We start from the raw sequence: 17669 nt of genomic DNA, 5'->3' as shown, positions 1-17669 counted from the left end.
AGAAATGACACTAACTCTTTTGAAGAATTTAAGAAACTAAAAAAAAAAAAAAAAAAATTACATATGTGATTTCCTCTTAATAAACTTTTCATATGCATTTAGACCAAAATCTTAGACCAGCTCGTGGCTTAGAGGCACATAGCCCATGCTTAAGGAAGCATATATGATAGAAGAAGGTGTGTCTAGTATAAACACTACAGTGAATACTTTCATTAATCACTATCCCATGATTAAAACCAAGCACACGGCTGTGTCGATTAAAAGAAAACTATTGTAGGAAGGTTGTTCTGCACTTTGCCAGGAGCAGGATATCCTGGAATTTCAGTTGACATTCATCCTCACTAACTAAGCAAATACAGGGGTATAAATAACTGTTAGCTTACTTATTTCTACCACAGATGAATAACTGGAAGAGGTGCATTTTCACAGTCTGCTCAGAGACCTCAGCCTAAGGTTCCAGGTGAGAAAATCATTCTAAGAAAATGCATTTTTATAGGACTATCTTTTTCCTGAAAAGGATACGCATTTCCTTTCCAAGGTGTATGCTTGCTCCTTGCTGCAGTTCCTACAGCTGTCATTGCTATTCGTAGGTTAAAAACTGTAACAAAGAAATTAAAATAAGTAAAAATCTGTAAAAAAAATTATTTCAAGAGCTGTAAAGGATTGTTGCTGGCGTATTTGACATCACACACTGATCCATGAAGCAATGTCAAACCAACATTGTCAAACGTAGCTGATTCATTTTTGGCTACAAGCATATAAATATAAAGTCTCATTTTCAGAGCTGCTGAGCAACCCCAGCTCCCACTGAAGCCAGTGGGAGCTGCAAGTGACCAGCACACTTTTGAAAATCAGGCCACTTTGATTAAAGTGGATTTGGAAGCCTATTTTTAGGCAATGAGGTTGGAAACTTTTGACCTCAGAGTTAAAGAAAAAATTCAGAGGTGCAGCTGTAATAAGATACATAGAAATGTTTGTCAATGCAGGAAAGTTCCTCTAGTTTTCTTGAGGGGTGGATCACTGAAGTCCAAGAACCAGTGGCTCAGTATAGATGGAGACCCAAGATCCTGTTGGGTTATTCATAATCATTTGCTCCAACAATAAGCAAACAAGGTGCTTTGACCAGAAACAATGCTTCCTGAGTAACTTCTGCTGAAGTGAGGTGTCCATGAGACATGGCTTATGGATATTTCAAAGTTTATTGTCTTACTCGGAAGCTGTCTAAAGATTTTCTCTCTTAACACTAGACCCTTCTGAATTTACTTTCCAGAAAACATGCACTCCTTTCAGTTACTGTGTTCTCTCCTCCTCTGCAATGCCCTGGTGGTAGCTGCCCAGAGAAAACTACAAAAGGTCCCTGAGCAGGAGGAGCAGGAGGAGGAGGAGAACATCACACGGATAAGGATGCCTCAAACTCTCTCCCGAGGTGAGATGGTGAAGTCTCTGAGCAAAGCATTTATCTGTCTGAGCATTTCCATGTGAGGCCCACCCACATAACTTCTGGGCATCTTACCTTCGCAAAAATAATGTATAAACATGAATATCACCCATGCACCCAGGTAGTCAAATGACTTCTGTTGCTTCCCAATAGTTACAGTCAGTGGCTGGGAGACCTTCCCTCACTGCCATTCAGAAATATAGTCCCAAACTGTTACTTAAAGAGATGCACTTTGATTGGGCCCTGAAGGCCAGTAAATCCTGCCTTTGGTCCTTGGGGAGGTTGGGACATCTTCCACAGCTTTCAGCTTGTACGGGACTACAATGCTTCCAGACCCAAATTTGGATGGGCTGTGAAGGGGAGGGAGCGGAGTCTGAAGTTGCTCACCCTGTCCCAAGTTGCTGGCTGCCATTCAACTACTTAGAGGTTAAGCTCAATGTAGGCAGGAAGCAGCCGCAAACGTAGCCTTCTGCCAACAGGTTCAGCTGTGCCATCCCCTCCTGCCCATCTTGGCAGGCTGATGTCCGCAGCTATGGCTCCTGACTGCAGCCAGCTCCACTCTTCCTTCCGAGCTGCTCCTCTGCTGAGAGTCAGGGCAGCATCTTTCCTTCCTAGGGGCCAGGCACAAGGCCAGGGACCAGGAGGAGGAGGACAGCAATATTTGTAGAGTGAAAATAATGAGTTTTAGTATCCAGCCCCCAACTGTTTATGGGTTTGATCCTCAGCTGTCCTATACTGATGTAGCTCCATTGACTCCAGGTGGGCAAACTTGTTTTGCACTAGCTGTGGGTCTGGGCCTACATATAGAATGTGGAAAATCCCAAGTTTTGAAAAGTATTGTGTAGATTTTTGACAACCTGCTTCTGTTGTTAGATTTCTTAAATGTTCTTCAAAGTTGGGTGTGTATCTAATCACTAAAGCACAACTGTCCTGTAAAATGTAGACGTTTGGAAATATTGAAATAATGTATATTTGGGTAATTGTCATATAATTGATCAAAGGAATATACCTGATTGGTCTTATCAATAAAACGAGTAAATCTAGTAAGGTCCCAGTCTTCACATAGACACATGCAGAGGGGAAAAAAAGGATTATTACAAAAAGGGAGAGAAGAATGAGATTGGAAGGCATTTATGAATTGTGGCAACTCTTGTTCCTATGCCCATTGTATGCTAAGTAAATGGGTTCATTATTGTATGTGGATAAAGTTAGACCATAGAAGAAAAAGATATATGGAATGGGGCCATCCTCCATGAAAGGAGGTGTTTTAAATGAAGGGATAATGGGTAGTTTAGTGTTTGTGAAAAGTGGGTACACAAACCTGGGTGTATCATATAGTAGAACAAAAGCATGTGTGTTACTGAACCATGTGAGTGGCTGCATCTGTAGTAGAGTGCAATGTGACATTCCTATCCTGTAGTCTACCAGGTGTCTAGTGAAAATTGTTCAATACTTTGCAGGTGAGACATGGATTCAGCAGAGCTTAAATGCATTTTATGTGGTTCCCATTTTTTTCCCAAGCTTCCTCCCTCAGAGAGATTCCAAGTTCTTCATTCCCCTTTGTCCTGGATAAAAGGAGTGATGAGTAGTAGACAACATTTAGCCTTTGGCGACATTGGTCAGCAAAGTCCGGACATCCACCTGCTCCAGAGATCAATTGTGCCATTTGTACACAAATGAAATTAATCTATCTTCTTCTCTATAGGATGGGGTGATGAAATTGAATGGGTTCAGACATATGAAGAAGCTTTAACTAGATCAAGAAACAGGTAATCTTTAGTTATTCTTATTTTGCTGCATCATAAACGGATTTACATAGGGACACTGGTGGTAATTCTACAAGAAGCTATTGTTTAAATAGGCAAAATGTGCTAATATGATGCTAAAACCATGGACTATGATTGTGTTATGATTGATTTGCATTCCAGCACTGAGCAAGGCCCTACTCAGAACGGATATTCCATTGAAGCTAGGCAGTGTACCAATATATTGTAAAAAGCAACCCCTGCCCACAACGGCTTTGGAAAAACTAAAGCTCATGAACATTCTAGGAACTACAGTTCCACTTACGTCATTTGACACCCTGACAGAGACTCATCTTAGTTTTCCTTGTACAAGCCTGATTCTCCAAGATAACAAGTGCCTTTCAATCCTTTGATTTAAAGAGCAGCTGAATAGAACATCGGTGGGAGGTGACCTCCCAGGAGATGAGCAGCTTGTAGGATTGGGTCCACAGTATTTATCAGATTAATTTCTAATGCAGTTGCTGCTCTAACTGAAAGCTTTCAGACTTCAAAAGTCTTGGACTTCTATATTATAAAATCAGTCAGGCTGAAGAGAGTTATGAGAATGTAGTTTCTTCCTGGTTTCATTAAACTTAATTTGCATGTTATGGTTTCACTAGAATCTTTGTACATGATCCTTTCTTTGTATAGCACCACCTTCATATGATCGAATAGCCATAGACTTGGAATATGAAAGGACATTCCACTTATAACAGCTAAGCAATGCACAAGACTATAGTTTGGGAAGTATACTTGGAAGATCCACTGATAAACCAATCAAGCTCTTCTCATAGTTCCTGGATGTGGCTTTTAGCAGCATCAGAACCCCATTGCAATTATAACCCTGTAACAACATAGTTGCTTATATGTTAGTGTTTTCTATAAATGATCTGACATGCCACCTTTTTCATGTCCTTTTAGCAAGAAACCTCTGATGGTTATCCACCACTTAGAAGAATGCCCTTATAGCCAAGGTGAGAAAAAAGGAAACCCTTCTAAATCAAACTGAACCTCTTCTAAGTCTTCCTGAAACATCCTCCAAAACAGGAGCAATAAACCATGCTTGGGTTATAGATAAGAGTATGGAATAAAAGGTCCATAACACCTTTTTGCATATCAACCTGCTTTAGGTCAAAACTTCAGTGGCTGAAGCACTGTCTATGGAGGGTAAACCGGTTAGCATTTTGGATCAGCATCCAAAATAGCCTTGGCACCTAGACTTCCTCAGAGGACACTGACAAGGGACATGAAGTCATTGCATCTTCCTTCACCCAGACAAAGCTCAATTTATATTAATCAGGGGTTATAATTCTATCAGAAAGAGGGCTCAGATATTCTGTTATTTCTTTTATAGTTATGTAGTATATACAAAATTACAAAAACAGTATGAGAGCATGTCATTAAAGACTGCATCATCATGCATATGGCTCAAGGGGGCAAAAATATTAATTTGGGCATTTTCTAATTTTGGAGTGCTTGACTTTGCAACCTTGATGTTGTTAGTTGGCTTGAGTGTTTGTGTGTTCTTTCCCTCAGGGCCGGCTTTACGCCGATTCCCCGGAATTGGGCCCTGCACCTAAGAGGGCCCCGCGCCCGTGCCTAAGAGGGCCCCGCGCCTTAGGCGCCTTTTTAATTTTTTTTACTCACCCGGCGGTGGTCCGGGTCTTTGGCGGCACTTCGGCGGCGGGGGGTCCTTCAGTGCCGCCGAAGCCGCCGGGTATTCGAATCGGGCCCTGCAGTTCCTAAAGCCGGCCCTGCTTTCCCAGCTCTGCGCAGATAGCTGGTCCAACAGAGCTCTGGGCTTCACAGTTCACTTCACAATGAAGTTTGAAAACAATAAGCAAGTACAAAACAGGGTCAGAATGGCAAGTGTCATGCAACCTTAATTATGGGCATCGCTAGCCGTGCCACTTCTAATTATTTTTATTATTTATAAAGGGACCTTCATGCTTATGGTATTCTGAAAATGGGATGAGTTAGATACTGGAAAAGAAGTGACTTGCCAATGGCATGCAGCAGCCATTCTCTGATCAACGTGGTCTAAGACATCTAGAAAAGAGGTTCTCAAACTGTGGTCTGTGGACCACCAGGGGTCTCCGAGCTCCATTCAGGGGGTCCGCGGATAGTTCCCTCTAAGGTGCGTGCCTGGGCAGCTGCACACGAGAGAATGAAGGGCCACCCACCTAATTAGTGGAGCCACGCAGGCATGACTCCACTAATTAGGTGCCTGGACCCTGGAGAAGACGCACATGTAAGGTGAGGTGGTGGCTTTGGGGGGAATAGCGGGTAGGTGGGAGGGGACAGTGGGGTGAGAAGAGAGGGTGGGGGGAATTTGGGATGTGCAGGGCTACAGTGGCCAGAGAAAGAGGCGACTTTCCCCAGCTTAAGGGCTGTAGCTGCCAGGGAGAGAGGCCCTCCTTCCCAGCCTCAGCTCTGTGGCTGCTGTGGCAGGGAGAGACACCCTCCCCTTCCCAGCCCCAGCTCAGGGACTGTGGTGGCGGGGGAGAGAGGGAGAGACCCCCCCAGCCCCAGCTCGGGGGCTGCCATGGCGGGAGACAGATCAGATCCATCGCATCTGAAAGGTAAAACTACTGATACGAAAATATGAGTTGTGTGCTTTTATTTGTAGAACAAAAAAAGTTAAAAGTTTTTTTTATATATAGCACTTTTATATAGCGCTTTTATCCAAAGTGCTTTACAATAGTTATCTAACGATACAAACAACTTTTGGAAAGATCATTAAGTGGTCCGCCAAGACCTTCAGCAATTTTCAAGTGGTCCGTGGAAAAAAAAAGTTTGAGAACCACTGATCTAGAATAACTTTAGATGGGACTTCTCTCCAAATGTAACATCTCATCTGCAGGATGGCATCTCTCAGGATGCAGTGACTTCTAATTGCTCTGTAATGCCACCACAAGGCCTGAGAATTCAGTCTGGTGTGGCATTTTAAGACAGGACCTTCGAGCCTTCAAGAGCATCTGCCACCATCTATAGTAGGGGCGGGCCACCTTTTTGGCCTGAGGGCTGCATCGGGTTTCGGAAATTGTATAGAGGGCCAGTTAGGGGAGGCTGTGCCTCCTCAAACAGCCCTGTGTGGCCCCCAATCTACCCCCCTCCGCTTCTCGCCCCCTGATGCCCCCCCCCCCCGCCGCCCCCGTTCCCTGACGGCCTCCCCAGGACCTTTGTCCCATCCACCCTGACCGCCCCCAGAACCCCTGCCCTCTGACCACCCCGACCCCTATCCACACCCCTGTCCCCTGACCACCACCCCAAACTCCCCTGCCCTCTATCCAACCACCCCTGCTCCCTGCACCCTTACCACGCTGCCTGGAGCACCAGTGGCTGGCGGGGCTACAGCCGTGCCGTCTGGCTGGAGCCAGCCATGCCACCACGTAGCACAGAGCACCGGATCACGCCGGGCTCTGCAGCTGCGCTGCCCCAGGAGCTCGCAGCCCCACCATCCAGAGCATGGCACCAGCAGTGCAGTGAGCTGAGGCTGCGGGGGAGGGGAACAGCAGGGCAGGGGCCAGGGGACGAGCCTCCCAGGCCAGGAGCTCAGGAGCCAGGCAGGAGGTCCTGCTGGCCTGATGTGGCCCGTGGGCCGTAGTTTGCCCACCTCTGATCTATATTTATAAGCCAGTCAATCATTCCAAGAGGGAATATTGGTACCTTTCCATTACCTAGGAAGAGACTTTTTTGCCAAAGAAAAGCTGATAAGATTAACTGCTCTATTAGCTTTTCATCCCACTGTAGGTCATTCAGAACAAACTGAGGATCGTATGTAAATTCTGACCTCAGTATTTCCTGCAACATTTCAAGTACTTGTTATTATAGTGGTTTTAGTTCTATGCGGCATAAAACATGCATACCTGCATGATTCCTATTCTGTCTTGTAATGCCAACGACTATTGGAGGAAGTCAAGTTAGATTTATGATGGAGTCCCACAAAGGGAATGAACTATTTTACATTACATCAAGCAGCAACTAGCTTCACAGGCAACAACAGATTTTTCTACTGCTTGGTGTATTAGTCCTGAATTATCCAAGACTTATCTAACATGTGCATGTGATAGTCTGAAGATGTTAACCATAAATTGGTGGTTTTAGGAACACTATAAGCTGATATAAAACAGTGAGCTGCAGATCAAATTCCCCACCTAAATTATTTATTTTTTTTAGCTTTAAAGAAAGCTTTTGTTTCCAGCCCAGAGATCCAAAAGATGGCTCAAGAGGATTTTATTATGCTTAATCTGGTGGTAAGATCATAATTTAAAAGTCATAATTATCAAAATATATGATGGGAAGCAGAATAGAGTCTTAATAGCAAATCAGAAATTGACTTCTTTGCGGTTTTTTATTAATTATTTTATTTTCATTCAAATATCTGGTTTCCAAGTTGCTGGAAACCCACAACAGAGTTTGCTAAAAATTCCTCTTTTAGGAGGAGGAAGAGACAGAGACATTACTACTCTCAAATCCAGATATATTTATGTAATCCAGTCTCAAATAGTTTTCTTAGGACCTCTATCGTCAGGCCACGGTCAGTAATAGGATACTGAATTGAGTGGGACCTTGTTCTGATCCAACACAGCAAGCCCTACATAACTAACTATTGGTGCTGTGTTAGATGCAGGGGGAGGAGGGAGACTCCATAGAACCACCCCACAAATTGTACTTGAAGCGAAATAAAGAAGACTGATTAGTTTGTTCCATTTCTAGTGCTTTGACTGATGTGACAGCTGTTCTGATAATGACCTATCACAAAAAAGTTATTTAACTTTCTTTCAGCATTCGAGCACAGATGACAACATGGCCCCTGATGGCCACTATGTCCCTAGGATCCTCTTTGTTGGTGAGCTTCCCAATTCTCTGTGATAATCAAAACGGAACAATTGCCTTGTGTGATGTGTAGCACAGATTCCTTGCTTGGGCACCAGGGTTTGTTTTTTCAAGCTGCAGGACATTATGACCAAGCTTTGCAAAAGTGGCTAGTGATTTTTCTTGCCTAACCTGAGACATTTTAAAGAGATTTGCTTTTCAGAGGATGGCTGCTCAGCCTTATATGAAAATTGGGCTCCTTTAAGGTGTAAAGTCGGGCACCAAAAAGTCAGTAGTCACCTTATTTAAATGTCACCATGGGCCAAATCCTCAGTTGGTATAAATCAGTGTAGCACCACTGACATCAACATACCAACTTATACCGATTAAGGAGCTGGTCCTATATATATATATACATGCAGGGCCGGCTCTAGGTTTTTTGCTGCCCCAAGCAAAACATTTTTTGGCTGTCCCCCACCCCAACCCCCCGCCAGGCCAGGGCTCTCTCTCTCCCCACACACCAACTGCACCCTCCTGCCGCCCCAGCCCTGGGTCACTGGTAACTCACTCCCAGGGCGGGTCATTCAGCAGGAATTTTGGATGTGCACAGAACACAGACAGGATTGGCTCCCATATGGTTACAGAACTGCAGTAAAGTGGAACAATTTTCAGCATGTGTGATTGAAGGATATCTGGATGCATATTATAAGAGTATCCTACACAAATGAGGAAAAGTTGAGGTGCCTTTATTATTCTTTTGTTCCATTCTTTGTTTCTATGGGGAATTTGCCAATGCAATATCACTGTCTTCCTTTTAAACAAATAAAACCAAAACAAACAAACAAAAACCAGCAATGGCTGTTGAAAATAGCAATTCCAGTCCTAATAACCACTGGGAAGCATTTCTTGCTCAATTTATTCTACTTTTTCTACAGCAAGTTACAGTGGATCAGTATATTTGATTTGGGAGAAATTAAGTAACAGCTGCCCAATTTGAGCTTGAGCACTCCTGAATTTTGGGGTGTTCAGATCTGGAAGGCAGGTGCTAGATTCCCTTTCTGAATATTAGCTAAATCTGGAAAGGAAACGTCAATTTCTGCTTCCATGGCTCAGACGTGTAAATCCTCCTACGTGCCTGGTACTGTATCTAAAGCTGCCCAAGTCCAGAGCCTCCCCTCCCTTACATTTCATTTTAAATTCTAGTGGGATCTATGTACCTTCCTTGCTAAACTTCAGATAGAGAGGTGCACTGTCCATTTAGTCCACCCAATTCTTTCTTTGGAGGAGAGCCCAGGGCTGGGGCGGCAGGAGGTGTGGGGGGCAGGGAAGAGCCCAGGGCTGGGGCGGCAGGAGGTGCAAGTGGGGGGAGAGCACAGGGCTGGGGCAGCAGGTCGGGGCCAGAGCTGGGGCAGCAGGGGATGTGGGCGGGGGAGAGTCCAGGACTGGGGCAACACTGCGGTGCGGGGGGGGGCAGCAAAAAACCTAGAGCTGGCTCTGTCCCTACCATTCACAGCAAGCTGCAGCATGAGGTTTCAGTTCCACACTCCTTCCCCCTCCCTTTCCTGTTAATTGTGGCCGAGGGAATGCTGGGAAATGTAGTTCTTTCCCTGCTCCAGGGCTGGCTCTATAGGCTGGGAACTACAGCTCCCAGGGCCTCCTGTTGGTTCTCAGCTCCCATGCTGGATTCTTGTGCCCCTGCAAATTAGCCGCCCCAAGCAACTGCTTGCTTTGCTGGTGCCTAGAGCTGGCCTTGTATACATGATACAGACCCAACATGACATCATGCTGTAGTGTGTGAAAATAGATAAGAATTAGACTCCCTGTCTATATCTGAAAATTTATTAAGGATTCATTGGGCTTTCCAGGGACAGGGTCTAGCTCAGGGGCAGGCAAACTTTTTGGCCTGAGGGCCACATCGGGTTTCGGAAATTGTATGGAGGGCTGGTTAGGGGAGGCTATGCCTCCTCAAACAGCCAGGTGTGGCCCAGCCCCCTATCCACCCCACCCCCCGCTTCTTGCCCCCTGACAGCCCCCCCAGGACTCCTGCCCCATCTAACCCGCCCTGTTCCCTGACGGCCCCCCTCAGGACCCCTGCCCCATTCACCACCCCCGGTCCCTGTCCCTGACAACCCCTACCCCGACTGCCCCCTGCTGTCCCATCCAACCCCTCCTCTCCTTCCTGACTGCCCCCCCCCCCAGGGACCTCTGCCCCATCCAACCTAGGGTTACCATATTTTGAGCCTCCAAAAGGAGGACACTCCACAGGGCCCCGCCCATGCCCACGCCCCAACTCCGCCCCTTTCCCAAAGTCCCCGCCCCAACTCCGCCCCCTCCCCTGCTTCCAGCGAACATTTGATTCGCGGGAAGCCTGAAGCAGGTAAGGGGGGTGTGAGGGGAGGAGGCGCGGCCCAGTCTGGCCCCCCCGGTGTCTCCAACCTGGGTCGGCTCGGGCCCTGGGGTGCCGGCCCGCCCAGCCCTGCCGGGCTCCCCGGCGCCGCCGGCCCAGCACCACCGGCCCCGCATGTCCCGATTTTCCCGGACATGTCCGGCTTTTTGGGATTTCCCCCCGGACGGGGATTTGGAGCCCAAAAAGCCGGACATGTCCGGGAAAATCCGGATGTATGGTAACCCTAATCCAACCACCCCTTCTCTCTGTCCCCTGACCACCCCCAGAACCCCTGCCCCTGACTGTCCCCCACCACCCCATCCAACCCCTCCTCTCATTCCTAATTGTCCCCCTGGGACTCCTGCCCCCATTCAACCCCACTCTCTGAATGCCCTGACCCCTATCCACCCCCTGCTCCCTGCCCCCTTACTGCGCTGCCTGGAGCACCGGTGGCTGGCGACGTTACAGCTGCGCTGCCTGGCTAGAGCCAGCCATGCTGTCGCCACTGCGCAGCACAGAGCACTGGGTCAGGCCGGGCTCTGCAGCTGCACTGCCTCAGGAGCTCACAGCCCCGCCGCCCAGAGCATTGTGGCGGCGTGAGCTGAGGCTGCAGGGGAGGGGGAACAGAAGGGGAGGGGCCGGGGGCTAGGAGCTCAGGGGCCAGGCAGGAGGGTCCTGTGGGCTGGATGTGGCCCACGGGCCGTAGTTTGCCTCCCTCTGGTCTAGCCTCATAAGCAATAGTTCCAGGGGAAACTCAATGTAAGATTGTTGGGCATTAACGGGACAAAGACTGACCCTTTTTAACGACCACACCTACCTGGCATCATTACCAGTTTCGGAATGGCAGTTCAGATGCATCTAGCCAGTCTATTGTCTAAGAGCCAGTCTAAGGCAGATACTAAGCTCTGAGATCCACAGGGCTGTTAGCCTAAAGCGTTTCTCAAATGCGGCTACCAGGGGCTTTACTTGCAGCTAGCTTCCTGGGCTGTGATGGGGGGGGGGGCACAAAGTAGAGCCCCCTCCCCCTCGATGTACCACCCTGGTGTTGGTTGCTGGGGCCAGCAGCAGGGTTGGGCCCTGCCCCCCTGAAGCACAATGTTGTAGGAGCAGGCAGCCAGTGAGTTCCCCACCTTCCCCGGCTTTGGGTTTCAGCCCTTGGGTGGCAGGGCAGCAAGCTCTGGCTGCAAGGCTTCAGGCTACAGCCCTGGCTGTGCACTGGCAGACCCCAGCCTCCAGCCGCATGGCTTCAGGCTCTGTTCCTGCACCTCATCCTCTGGCCATGGGGCTTCGGGCTCTGGATGCAGGACTTCAGGCTCCAGCCCCACACTGCCTCCCCGCAACCCTCCATCCAGGGCTGAATTTGTCCCCAGGCTTGCCAGGGCTGATTAAGTCTGCTGTGAAAAGTGATACATGTATGGTTTGTTAATGTCACTTTTCACAACAGACTTACTAGCTAGCAATAAATAAATTACAGGCACCTGGATGTTAATGTGGGCATATTTATTTGGTTTTCCTAAAGCAAATTAAGTATTTTAGGAAAAAGTGTGAGAGCGGCCACCAGCAACAGTTGATTGTCGCAGTCTAAGGCCACCAAAAATTTTGTCCTGAAAACCCCTGGCATAAACACAGTGTCAGAGTGCTTTGCTAATGAATACCATTTTTAAAGGCTTGAATCTCTCCCCACCTCCCAAAATTAAGCAGCACTGCTCCTTCCTAAAGACCTCCATTGCTAACATTTTGGACTTTTCCCCTCCTAAAGATCCCTCTATGACAGTTCGAGCCGATCTGACAGGAAAGTATAAGAACAGAATGTATGCATATGAACCAGAAGATATTTCAAACTGTGAGTGAAATAAGCAACATTTTACATGAAACAGTGTTAGTTTCATCTCAAGCTTATAACAAGACATGATCAGGCACCTTAGAGACTAACATTTATTAGAGCATAAGCTTTCGTGGGCTACAGCCCACTTCTTTGGATGCACAGAATGGAACATATATTGGGGAGATATATATACACACACACATACAGAGAGCATGAACAGGTGGGAGTTGTCTTACCAACTCTGAGAGGCCAATTAAGTGGAAAAAAAACTTTTGAAGTGATAATCAAGCTAGCCCAGTACAGACAGTTTGATAAGAAGTGTGAGAATACTTACAAGGGGAGATAGATTCAATGTTTGTAATGGCTCAGACATTCCAAGTCCTTATTCAATCCTAAATTGATTGCTGGCACATGATGGCATATATCACTGGTAGATGTGCAGGTGAACGAGCCCCTCTGCCATGTACATTGGCCAAACCGGACAGTCTCTATGCAAAAGAATTAATGGACACAAATCTGACATCAGGAATCATAATACTCAAAAACCAGTGGGAGAACACTTTAACCTGTCTGGCCATTCAATGACAGACCTGCGGGTGGCTATCTTACAACAGAAAAACTTCAAAAACAGACTCCAACGAGAGATTGCTGAGCTGGAATTGATATGCAGACTAGATACAATCAATTTAGGATTGAATAAGGACTTGGAATGGCTGAGCCATTACAAACATTGAATCTATCTCCCCTTGTAAGTATTCTCACACTTCTTATCAAACTGTCTGTACTGGGCTAGCTTGATTATCACTTCAATAGTTTTTTTTCCCCACTTACTTAATTGGCCTCTCAGAGTTGGTAAGACAACTCCCACCTGTTCATGCTCTCTGTATGTGTGTATATATATATCTCCTCAATATATGTTCCATTCTGTGCATCCAAAGAAGTGGGCTGTAGCCCACGAAAGCTTATGCTCTAATAAATGTTAGTCTCTAAGGTGCCACAAGTACTCCTGTTCTTTTTGCGGATACAGACTAACACGGCTGCTACTCTGAAACCTAACAAGACATGGTATTTAAAGAAATAAGGATTTGAGAGTTTAATTTTTGAAAAGGGACCTATTTTAGTGGAACATCCTCTCAAACAGCTTGTTTTTGAAATGTTACATTTGCTTTGTTCATTAGCCCTCAACGGAAACAAGTGCCTTTGAGTATTGCTGGAAAGTTGAGCTTTTTATTTCTGACAACTTCCCTGACAATATCTGAATCTCTCAAAACTTCCTCGGGAAGCTGGTTGTAGAGGTGTGATAGACTGTGCAGGCCACAGCAGCTGACCTGCTTTCATTCAAGGTTTTTGCAAATTTCAGTAATGGTTTGAAATTGACTCAGTTTGAAATTTCCATCAGTAAGTCACTAAAGTGGATAACGATTCCCACTTGCAATATTACCAATCCTGAGTGTTAATATAACAAGACTGCCCCTTAAAAAAACCACGAGGTCTTTAAAGCTGTATTTTGGGTTCTCTCTCTGCCTTCTGGTTTTAGAACCTTTACGGTACCTGGCAGATCATTTTCAAGCTTTTCTCTGAAACCATGAGGGCTAGAAACTTATGTTGTAAAATTAAAGATGAGATTGTCACAGTCACATGACTCAAGGAGCTGGGACTTTAAGAAAAAAACCCAAACATTTTAAAACCTGTGATAAAAAAAAAATCACAAGCATTGGCAACAGTGCACTTGTGCAGATCAGTAATATGTTAATCGAATTGCTCTGTTTCAAGGTTACAAACTCTGTTACTGAAATACTGATTAAAACAGAAGTGTGTGATGCTCTAAATGTGAGTTTACACTAAATCCACAGTTAAAATACAGTCCCATCAGAAAAAGTAAAAAATCTACAACAAGTTTACAAATCAGTGTTTTCAAATATTTTCTGCAGAAAAATCCCCATGCAAAAAAGCTTTGCTAAGATATAGTTATGGTTGTGAACAGTTATCAATTTACAAATTGCTGGAAAGATATAATTATTTGAAAAAACAAACCATTTAAAAGTCAGGAGATTCAAAGCATAGTATAGTTTTATTTCCCACTCCCACATAATTTAGCTATATGGTCTGTACTGTACATTAACAAATGCACACAGCATCACCATATCAGTGCTTTCAGTAACTCAAGTGTTTTCTACAGTGATTGAAAACATGAGACGAGCAAAGACACTTCTCCACACAGAACTATGAACAATGGGCCTGACCAGAACCTCACATGCCAGGGAAGCGGACGGATTGTACAGCAAAAGCCAGGGCTCGACAACCTATCAGAAAACATGAAAATACAAATCTGGAAGTTTAGTGGCATTAGTGCATTTTCAAATATTCTGTACATAGTGGCTTTTTCAAAAAAGGTTAATATAGAGGAAGTGGTGGTACTGAGGGATTAGACTAGAATACATTCAATTTTCTCTGAAATAACTCTATGGCAAAGACATACTTATGTGAACCCTGTGTGCTATATGGGGAACATCTGAACAGTACACTTCTTTCTTGTAAGTAACTGTTTATTTAGGAAGTTAGCAGGTTTACAAATCACTGTACAAGCATCAGGATTCGGTTTTTACTCATGTTTACAAACCAATATCTTTCAAACTTAATATTTAAAAAAGTGTCAAATGCAATGTTTTTGGGGGGCCAGTTTACTTTAATTATTGAATAAATGGTAACCAAATATCTAAGCATCCATTTCTGCTCTGTATTTTGCAGGGTATATACTTCCATAATTTTTTCCAAAACAAAAACCTATATTTTAACCATTTCTCTCTAATTATGGGCTATTGGTTTTTTCTTCCCATAAGAAGCTGCTAACAAATCTCGCAAATAAGTAATTCTTCACTTCTTTGCACGTGACCATTTCTGCTAGAAAGCCCCAAGAGAAGATTATCCAATGTTTTCTTTGGTAATAAACATCCAATAGTTTAATAGTTGGTTATGAATCACACCCCAGTACTCTGATTGGACACATCCACCATGTGAGTCTTTTATAAGCTGTAAGTCTGCTTTACCTTTTTCCTATCATCTTGTTTAAGTCCTCGACAGAGAAGGCAGCCATGGTTAAATATACTCTCTCATAGTCGTGTAGCAAAAATTAAGATGTGTAATTCTAAACAGATTAAAATGCACACAAGGGCAAGCTGTATACATTTTCCAAGTTGTGTATTTACCCCTTAGCTACTAGCCTACTGGGTGTCCTTGGGCAAAATCACTTCCTGTGCCTCAGTTTCTCCCTCCATTAAATGGCAATAATGATGCTGACCTCCTCTGTAAAGTGCTTTGAGATCTACTGATGAAAAGCACTAGGTAAGAGCAAGGTATCACATTACATTATGAATTGCCACCATGACTAATGTAGGGCTCAGAAACTTTACCTGTTTTTAAAAACACAAAGTCTTTACTATCATTCAAAGAACACAAAAGCATCTTCAATTTATTTTCTTCCAGTCCAACTTTTTTTTTTTTTTAACCCTTTACATGGTTATTTGTTTGATATAAGCATGGCTACACTCAGAAAAGTGACTTGGAATAAGTATGTATTGCCGTGCTTGTGATTCCCATCAAAATTGCTCCATTCATAACGATTTAATTTAACTGCCAGTCCTGCAACCTGAGTTTAGGATCTGAAAATCAGAGATTACTTTTGGGTCACACATAACCAAGTTCTGATTGCTGAATCTTTAATGACTTTATACATCATCCCAGAGGCAGAATAGACTCCAAATGTCTCAAACCATCGCAATCATGTTTACATGATCACTTTTCAGACCAAACCCACACTTATGCTCAAGAACCTGATCCTGCAATAAGCATCTGAGAGGAAAACACAAGGCCTATGAAATCTCTTTAGAAATTAAACTTTGTTTTCCCTTTTTGGCATTAAGAACCTTCTCTAAATTACATTAGCATTTCTAGGGAGCTGTGGGATGAGAATAAAGATCTAGGTTTAATTCAAGTATTTTTTTACAGTATCCACACAGAAATGGTGCCCCTGTGCTGAAGAGTTGACAATCTACATTTAGATGTGATGTGATGAGTGAGTGTAAACTTCTATAAGGAAGGTCAACATTTCAGCAGCACAATCATATCTTGCTGGCTTAGACTAGCCACGTTTAGGTTTTTTTTTTTTTTTAAACACATATGCATTTAACACACTTTGTTACATCCTGTGACCACTGACATGTCCTTGGGATATCACGGAGGAAGTGAATTAAGGAGGGATTGGAAGACAAAAGGGTGGAGGCTGTGTGGGCCATACATGGCTGCCAATGGAGGAAAACCACCTGGAGATAGCTGCAGAAGAGGACATCAAAGATGGCATAATTGCTGGAGGAGTGGGGGGGGGGGGTCGAGAGCAACACTCAGATTATAGGTTGAATACAAAGATGGAGGTGGAGTTATAGAGGGAAAGGAGAAGATGTTACCTCCATGCAGTGAAGGATTCAAAGAGGTGGATAACAGTCAGATTGATGGGTAAGGAAGATGATTTCAGCTGGGAGGAAGACAGGAGATGATCAGGGCACAGATGTCACATCTAGCTGCAAGTATAGATAGGAAGGGTTGGAACTTCACAACAGCTGGGAGAAAGAATGGCCAAGATTTGGCTACTGTAGCAGAATAAAAGATAGAAAATGGTTAATCAGTGGAATAACCAATGTTCACTTATTTCAAACAAACTTTTTTCTGTGTCAGTGATGAAGCAAGCATGATGGCTGGAGGCCAATTTTTATTCTCACTTGATATAAATTCTCCTAGATGATCAGAAAGGGAGTTTTAGCAAAACCAGGTATTTAACCCCTAATGATCACCAAAATCAGGTTTTTTGAGGGGGTCAGTTAAAACTTACAAGAGCTATATGGTGTAAAGGTTTATAGATTTGCTAGTGATGAGAGCATGAGGTTGTCTTCTTGCATGAGTTGCATGAGCAACTCTTCCTTTCTGAGACGGTCAGAGCTCCTTAAGAAAGGAACACAGAAAAAGATGGAACACTCTTGGGTGGAGCTCTGTTTGTGGGTGGAGCTCGTGAGTACCACTACTTTTTTCTGCACTGGATCCACAGATTAGATAACATGAAATTAAAGTTACCTAATCCATGGGTCAAATGCAGGGGAAAAAAAAGTAGTGGTTTGCATAAGCTCGACCCACAAACAAAGCTTCACCCAGAGATACCAGAACAAGATACCACTTTGTGTGCTGCAAATCTTCATACGAATCGTTATTATTCCTTTTCTTTCGTGTGTATTCTGATGGTGGATTGCAATCCTTCTTTCTTGCCTGCTTTGATCAGGAGGGAAAGTGAATGTTATCCCGTTAGTGTTCTAGTTCAGCATCAACTCTCCACTGGAGGTAAATGGGAGCAGTTTACATCTCTGAGCTTCTTTA

The 17669-nt window shown here is 44.6% G+C and overlaps 1 protein-coding gene across 2 annotated transcripts in view; it reads left to right on the top strand.

The window, feature by feature from the left end:
* The window catches only part of LOC128845399 (anterior gradient protein 3-like), a 31373-nt gene extending 16713 nt beyond the window's left edge, over positions 1 to 14660 (top strand). Inside the window, exons 2-9 of one of the 2 annotated variants that reach the window (XM_054044077.1) lie at positions 399 to 460; positions 1271 to 1426; positions 3144 to 3207; positions 4144 to 4196; positions 7402 to 7478; positions 8011 to 8074; positions 12186 to 12269; positions 14431 to 14660. In XM_054044077.1, the coding sequence (XP_053900052.1) occupies positions 1276 to 1426; positions 3144 to 3207; positions 4144 to 4196; positions 7402 to 7478; positions 8011 to 8074; positions 12186 to 12269; positions 14431 to 14480 (543 nt within the window). In that variant the 5' untranslated portion in view covers positions 399 to 460; positions 1271 to 1275 and the 3' untranslated portion in view covers positions 14481 to 14660. The remainder of the gene's footprint in view (positions 1 to 398; positions 461 to 1270; positions 1427 to 3143; positions 3208 to 4143; positions 4197 to 7401; positions 7479 to 8010; positions 8075 to 12185; positions 12270 to 14430) is intronic. The other variant, XM_054044078.1, reaches the window with a different exon arrangement.
* Positions 14661 to 17669: the final 3009 nt, after the last annotated feature.

The sequence above is a fragment of the Malaclemys terrapin genome, chromosome 11, assembly GCF_027887155.1.
Source record: "Malaclemys terrapin pileata isolate rMalTer1 chromosome 11, rMalTer1.hap1, whole genome shotgun sequence".
In the NCBI taxonomy this organism is placed as follows: domain Eukaryota; kingdom Metazoa; phylum Chordata; order Testudines; family Emydidae; genus Malaclemys; species Malaclemys terrapin.
This window is presented reverse-complemented; position numbering and strand designations above follow the sequence as displayed.